The sequence below is a fragment of the Hypanus sabinus genome, chromosome 8 (assembly GCF_030144855.1).
Source record: "Hypanus sabinus isolate sHypSab1 chromosome 8, sHypSab1.hap1, whole genome shotgun sequence".
In the NCBI taxonomy this organism is placed as follows: Eukaryota; Metazoa; Chordata; class Chondrichthyes; order Myliobatiformes; family Dasyatidae; genus Hypanus; species Hypanus sabinus.
The window spans coordinates 123,297,881-123,305,692 of NC_082713.1; the positions used below are offsets into that span (position 1 = coordinate 123,297,881).

General features: G+C 44.4%; 1 protein-coding gene across 4 annotated transcripts in view; it reads right to left on the reverse strand.

The window, feature by feature from the left end:
• The window catches only part of braf (B-Raf proto-oncogene, serine/threonine kinase), a 118,374-nt gene extending 111,051 nt beyond the window's left edge, over positions 1–7,323 (reverse strand). For all 4 annotated transcript variants that reach the window (XM_059977740.1, XM_059977739.1, XM_059977738.1 and 1 more), the window contains exon 1: positions 7,196–7,323. In XM_059977740.1, the coding sequence (XP_059833723.1) occupies positions 7,196–7,294 (99 nt within the window). In that variant the 5' untranslated portion in view covers positions 7,295–7,323. The remainder of the gene's footprint in view (positions 1–7,195) is intronic.
• Between the last annotated feature and the right edge of the window lie 489 nt (positions 7,324–7,812).

The following is a 7,812-nucleotide window of genomic DNA, read 5'->3' on the forward strand; positions in this document are numbered from 1 at the left end:
ATAAAGAATGATTTTGTGCAAATCAGTGAAAATGGGTAGGGAGGCAAAGGGGTGGGCAAGCAGAGGAGGCTGCCCATCCACCATTTCCCACTCACATTAATCCATCCGAGTTCTCAGTTTATCCTTTTCGTCTCACACCCTCTCATTACCAAGAGTTGTTGCCCTTCCCACTTGTATACCTACCTACCAGGATTCTTTCTGCTTTAATTCAATTATCCTATCCTCTTTCCCCACCCGATTCCACCTACCCATCATCACTCCCTCATCTGGTTCCACCTATCACCAACCAGCCTCCTTCTCACCTGTCTCTCTCACCACTTTATACCGTCCATCTTCCCTTTACAATTCACAATCACGATGCAGGAGCCTAACCTGAAATAGCAGCCACAGAAGCAGCTTAACTGTTCTTCTTCACTTTTTTATTGCTGGTGGAGACTGGCTGGTCAGTCATTCAAGTTGGCTGGTTGCTGACCAGGAAAGGGGACAGAGGGTGGAGAGTCACAGGGGAAGGAACAGATGAGGGCAGCAGCTAGCAGGTCAGGGCGATGGAGGGAGGGCTGGACTAGCAAGGAAGAGGAGGAAGAACAGGTGGGCAGAGAAAGATGGAAGTGGACAGGCAGTGGAGTAGTGGAAGGAATAGTCAATGGAGGATGGGACAAGTGGAAGAACAAATGGAGAATGAATGGAAAGGTATACTGATATCTTGGTACAAGAATCTTGTAGTTGTTGTGCACACCAGCTATACAAGATTCTGCCTTCTGATGAATAAAATGCATGCTTGAACAAAATAATTTCACTGTTGACTGTTTTCCTTTCCACAGATGCTGTATACTTCGTGAACAATTTCTATTTTAATTTCAAATTTCACCAGCTGCAATTTTTTTGATTTTCAGTTCTAAGAATTTTTTAAAATTAGTTTTATTTGGCAGATGTGCATTGAAACATCAAAACATACAGTGAAATGCATTGTTTACATTGAATCAAATCGATGAGGATTGTGCTTCGGACAGTCCGCAATACCACCGTGCTTCCAGTGCCAACGTAGTATGCCCACAACTCACGAACCCTAACCCAAACGTGTGAAATGTGGAAGGAAATTGGAACACCTGGAGGAAACGCACATGGTCGAGAATATATGTACTCCTTACAGACAGCGACAGGAATCGAACTCTAATTGGTGATTGCTGTAAGGTAACTGCACTAACTGCTGCACTGCCTTCTCTCACTGCAGCCCTTGAGGTGGGGGCACACCCACAGTGAAGTTAGGAAGGGAACTCCAGGAGTCTGACCCAGTTACTGTAAGGAACTGTGATTAATTTCCAAGTCAGGATGGTGTGTGGTGTTGCTTCCTGACTTGACCGTGGTTGATGAAACTGAGTCAATATCACAAATAAACTGACCAGTTCTGGTACACCTACAGAAAGCATCTTACCTTAAGTTGTACAAGTTTAATAATCTGCAACAACCCCAGATGGAAGACAAGGTGCTGTTCTTCAAGCTTGTGTTAGGACTTATTTTCAAAGTTCAGGAAGCTACAGATTGATAGGTCAGAGGGGGAGTGGGATGGAGAATTAAACTGTCAAGCACAGGAAGCTCAGGGTCATCCCCACTAAATGTATGCAAGTCCTCTGCAAAGCAATTACACAATCTGCACTTGATTTCTCCAAGGCAGATGAGGGTATGTTGCTAAGAGCAATGCAGTACACCAGTTCAGAAAACTTGCAACTGAATCACCGCTTCACCTGGACAGTCTGACTAGATCACTGGATGGTGAGAAGGAAAGAGATAAGAGGCCCACTGTTCTGTTGCAGAATGTACCTTGAGACAGGGACTGTTTGGTACAGATGAACAAGTGGTCCAGGAAGTTGCAAAGGGAGAAGTTTCTTTGGAATATCAAAAGGGGAAGGAAGTGAAAGATAAATCTGTTATGGAATCATGTTGAGGGCAGCGGTGTTGCAAAGGATAAGCTATTCAACATGAAAGCTGGTGACTGGAACACAGGGATCAGGAAACTTTAACCTTGCCATATCCAGAAAGAGTTGAGAGCAAATAAATTGATGTAAGCATCAGCACTGTATACCAACAATGAAATCTACCATCACCTTCAATACCCCAGCATAGCCTTTGCTAGGTGAAGTCTTGAGTAAAAGAAGGCATATGCAATGTTACTATTCCAGAACAAAAAGACAAGGATGCACTGCTGAGGCTTTACAAGGCTTTGGTCAGACTACATTTGGAATATTATGAGCAATTTTGAGCAAAGATGGATGTGAAGGTCCAGAAGATATTCAAAATAATAAACCCAGGAATAAGGCTTACCATACAAGAGGTTTTTTGGCATCAATGTGCCTTTACTCAGAAGGATGGAGGGGAATCTTATTGAACACCCCCCCCCCCACATATACTGAAAGGCTGGATGGAGTGGACAAATTAGCAGAAGAGTCTAGACCCCAAAGGAACAACATCAGAATAAAGGGACGTCCCTTTTAAACTGAGGAATTTCTTCAGGCAGATGGTTGTGAATCTGTGGAATCTGATACCATAGAGAGGCCAAGTCATTGGGTATATTTAAGTAACTGTGGCCATCGTTACTTTCAGCCAGCTACAATGGGCAGACCAGATCACTCACAACCTGAAACAGAACTCTACTGAGTTCTGTTGTGGGAGGAGATTACCAGATGAACAAAGAAAATTAGTTGAGTATTTCCTCAAAGCTTCTTTGAAGAAATGCAATATACCCATTGACTCTTGGGAACCGTTTCTCCATGACAGCTCAAAAGTAGAGGGGGGGGGGGTACTGAGAAGCTCAAGGATGTGGGAAAGGGAGCTTTAAGAATCTTGTGCTTGTACATTAAAAAAAAGAGGGACAAGTGCCTCCCTCAACATTCAGGACTCTGATAAGTCCCTCCAGGTGAGACGACATTTCACCCAAAGTCTGTCGAGGTTATCTACTGTATCCAGTGCTCCCAGTGTGAACTCTACATAAGTGAACCAGGTGTAGCAATAGAGGCAAATGTGATAGAGGTTTTTAAAAAAGCTCTTAAATAGATATATTAATCTGCAGTGAATAGAGCAATATGGACACTGTGTAGACAGAAGGGATAAATTTAGGTAGGCATTTAATTACTAGATTAATTAGTCCTGCTGAACATCGTGGACCAAAGGGTCTTGCCTATGCCATACTATTCTACAGTGACAGATTAATGTCCCAAATGCTGTTCTACCCCACGTGCCCTTTTAGTATCAAGATATCCACTAGAACCAACTCCACAATCATTCAACCACATCTTCAAGCATTATATCTATCACTTCAAAATGGAGTTGAGTTTCATATCCAATGTTACAGTAAACAATATCTATCTGTATAGTATTGTCATACTTGTTATAGACTGACATACTTGTACCCAAATTTCATGCAAAACTACTTGGTTCTGCATCTCAACACAATACTATGGCAGAGCTGTAGCTCAGAGTGGTTTAGCCAGCAAGAATCAGTACTTGATGGTACAAAGTAACAGACTATCGCTCAGCATCTGAAATAAAAACAGAAAATGCTAGAAATGTGAAATACCTTCAACAGCTCGGTGTAGACAAAAATAAAGTTGATGATTTTGTCATCAGTAGATAACAGGTTATAAACAGAAAGAGGAGGAGGAGAAAATCTCTACCTGAAAATTGGAAGGCAAAGGTCAGAAAATAAAAATGGACTAGGGTTCACAAGAAAACAACATGGTAAAGAAATAATGTGTTTAAAGTATAAATGGCAACAACAACATCACAACCAACAGCTGTTGCTGGTTATGATGCCATTAGGACCAGCAGGTTTATATCAAGTTGTTGAACTCAATGTTCAGTCTTGTGCAAGACCAGGTACTCCCGAGCTTGGACAGATCAATGCAAGTAGTCGACAACAATGAGATCGGAGAAAATCAACACAAAACTGACAGGCTACCAGAAACTCATGGTCATAGCTGAAATTGAACATCGGCAATTACATAATCTTTGCTCGGTCTGCCAAGCATCACGAGCAACAAAAGGTATATTTCAACCACTGCTTCACCAACAAAGCGAGCTAAAGGCTCTGGGCAACAGAAAAGGAAGTGGTAAAGGGACAGGTGTGGCATTACCTGGGACTGTATAGGCACGTACAACTGGAAAGAGAAGCATGATGGGAGAATAGACCAGGATAATGCAGAGAGGATTTTTCCTTACAAACGCTGAAGTAATGCATTTGATAACAGCATCATGTTGGAGGATAAATATAGTGTAATAAGGAGCAAGAATAAAGGAAGTCCTTCCATGGATCTGAAAAGGAGAAGTCATAAATTTTAAAATGATGGAAATGGGCGGACAAGTGTGAGAGATCAGAACCACAACAGCCCATCAGAAATGGTGTTTCAAATACGTTAAAACTAGGAACGTGGAATGAATCCCTTACAGGAAGTAGGGTCTCAGGAAATACAGACTGTGTGGTGATCATTGGGCTTAAGATGATAACAGTCAACACCCCGTTTCCATAAGGAAGGAAAGGACAAAATCAAGAAACTTACCTTGTGCAGTCAGGAGAAAAGTTGGAAAGCTTTCCAGTTTAGGGTGAGAGCAGAAAATATATGCAAATATTAAACGATGCTTCCACCTATACCGTACTGTGATACTGCAACAAGTCAGAAAAGTACTTAAGGTGCACCTGTACCCATCCATCAACAAGGTGACCATAACATATAGTACATACAATCATCTTGTTAGAGAAATATATCCAGACTATCATATAACCACACAAGTAAATATATGGACTGATATTATACATATTAGTCCACCAATAGCATCACATCAAGTACTAAATATGAGGCTGACTGAATGATGGATGTAACACCTCCACGACAATAAAGTGGTATACTGTAATAAAAACCAAACAGCTGGAAATACTCAAAACATCAGGGGACATCTTTTGGAAAAGAAAGAACATTTTAGGTGGAAGACCTTTTGTCAGAATTAGAAAGGAGAAAAACAGAGCTACAGCGAGAGGGTAGGAGGATGAGGATGTCTCTGAATGGGTAAAACCATGTGTGGGGTAAAACTGTAAGTGAGGTTATCTGTCAATAAGTGCATTGGAGCCCTAAAAAATTAGAACTTGCACAGAAGAATGTAGGACTTGGAAAACAGACTAGAAAGACATGGCTATCAGGTCAGGCAGGGCATATTCTCTAGTCACAGAGCCAGAAAAAGAAAAAATAATTTTAAAAAACACAAAAAGCTGAGCCAATATCACAGGTGATGACTTATGCAGTCAAACAAGTTACCTGAAGTTCAATCTCACATGCAGAAGGTTGCACTGTACTCGACAGATGAAATGTGACTCCTCAAGCTTGCATTGGAGCTTACAGCAATGGCAAAGGAGGTGAGAGTAGGACAAATAATCAAAGTAGCAGACAAGAGAAAGTTCAGGGTCACCCCTGCAGACAATACAGGAGCTCCACAAAGTTGTTACTCGCTGTGCATTTGGCGTCTTTAATGTAGAGGAGACCATACAGTGAACATCAATTGCAGTACACTAAATTGGAAGTGCAAAGGAACCATTGGTTCCCCAAGAAAGACTGTTCAGGTCAGGAATTATACAACAAGGGTTGCATCTCCTGTGTTTGTAATGGAAAGTGCTATAAAGGGGTAGGTGGCTGGAATCAAGTGAGCCAGAGAATCATAAACATAACAGCCCCTGAAAAAAGCTGAAAAGGGAAGAGAAGGGACAATGTATCTGGTGATGGAATCTCTTTGAAGGTGGGAGCAATTGTAAAGAATGATCTGTTGAAAATGTGGAGGCTGGTGGGATGGAAGGTGAGGACCAGTGGTAAGCAGTACTGAGGGGTATCCAAATCTCATTTGTTCCACATGACTGGTTCCATTTCCAGTACCAGCTGTAGCATACCTGCACACCATGTCCCAGTGTTGTAATCTCAGCACATTCTGAAAAACTGTAAATCTGAAGCAATGTTCCATACATTTTGACCTGCTAGCATTTCTGCCATTTTCTTATCCCATGGTATTGACAAGTCCATACCTACAATGGCAATACTGTACCCCATTCATATAGAGCAAATAATCTGTACCTCCAAATACTGATCCAGTATATAATGAACTTTTATAAAATATTCCCTACATTAACAATATACACAAATATCTACTAGTACCATAATCCCACAACCAGTACCAAGTCTCACATTCAAAAACAGACCTACACTTTTTGTTATTTTGACCACTGCCCAACAGCACAAGTTCCCAATCCTGTGCTCCACCAACTAATCCTAAACTGCAGGGTTAAACAGTAACATTTCCACACATCTTAAAGTTTCTCAACCATATCTGTCAGTAATGGACCCCACTGTTCTAATGAGTGTTGGATGACCCAGGATTGTACTCCAACGTTGCACAGAGCTGTATCCAGTGGTGCAACATTCCAGATTTAAAGTAATAGCCCAGTACTTTCCTCTGTTAGAGCAACACTACTGAAGTCCAAAGTTATACAGCAATGTATCTGTAACCGGTAGTAAAGTATTGCATGTGACAGTCGCGGACATGTAAAGCCCCCCACCTCATCTGTGTCTGTTACATTCATAAAATGCTGTAACGAATATAATGAAAATATATAGCGTCCTGCTTTTCACCTTGGCAGATCTCATGCATCAGCACCGTATCAGTGTTATATTACCCGATATTGTGGTATAAGCGTGCCCCTAGCACTAAAGACCAGTATTTGTAGACCGTGACAGGTCTGTACCACCCCCTCCCGCCCCCCCCCCCGAGTTCCATACACACAGCTGTAACCGCTCGACACCTCAAGAAAGCCGTAAAGTTGTGGTGTTTCCACGGACGAAGTGCACACCTCGCCCCACGCAACACCCTTTGCTGCCTCCTCGTCTCCAGGACAACCTGCCGTCTGATGTCTCCGAGTTTGAAAGTCCCGCTGCCGGAGTTGATGCCGGGACCGGGAATCTGGTCGCTGCCCCGCAGCCGCAGAGTGACAGCTTCGGGCAGCGGGCGGCCCGCGGGGTGGTTTCCCCCCACCCAACAACATCCGCCGCCCCCGCTCCCCGCCCGACCCGTGCCGGGGGTGCAGCCGCTCTCCGAGGCCTGGCAACCATTGGAGCCGCCGCGGGCGACGCGCCGCGCCCCTTGGACACCGCCGCCATCCGGCACTCACCTCCTCCGAGACGCTGAGAGTCTCCGCCTCGTCCCCTGCCGGATCCATCAACTCCTCCGGCCCGTTCAGCGTCGGTGGGTCGGGGCTGGCGGCCGCCATCTTACAGCGCAGACACAGGGGCCGGACGTGACGTCAGGGCTCGCCGCCCGGTGACGTCATGCAGTCTCGGTGACGCGCTCGCTAGGCAAAGGGAACCCTGCCAGTCAACCTAGGACACCGGTCATTGCAGGGAAATGGAGAGAGGGGAGGAGGGCAGGAGGGCAGGTCTTGGCAGGATGCTGGAGAGATAAGCTGATCACTGCATGGGTTTTGGAGAGTTTGAGAGAGATAAAGAAAGATTGGTGATTGCAGAATGAGGGGGAGCAGGGAGAGAAGTAATTGCAGAGAGCAGGGAGAGACAGGTGATTGGGGAGAGATGGAGAGAGATATTTTGGGGGAGAGCAATGAGAGACACAGCGGGGGGAGAGACAAGTTATTGCTGTGAGGGGGTGGGAGTCTGAGAAGGGAGATGGGTTAGGGAGGGAAAGGAGGGAGGTAGGTTATTGCAGGAAGGGAGATGGGTTAGGGAGGGAAAGGGGAGAGGCAGGTTATTGCAGGAAGAGAGGCGAGACGGGTCT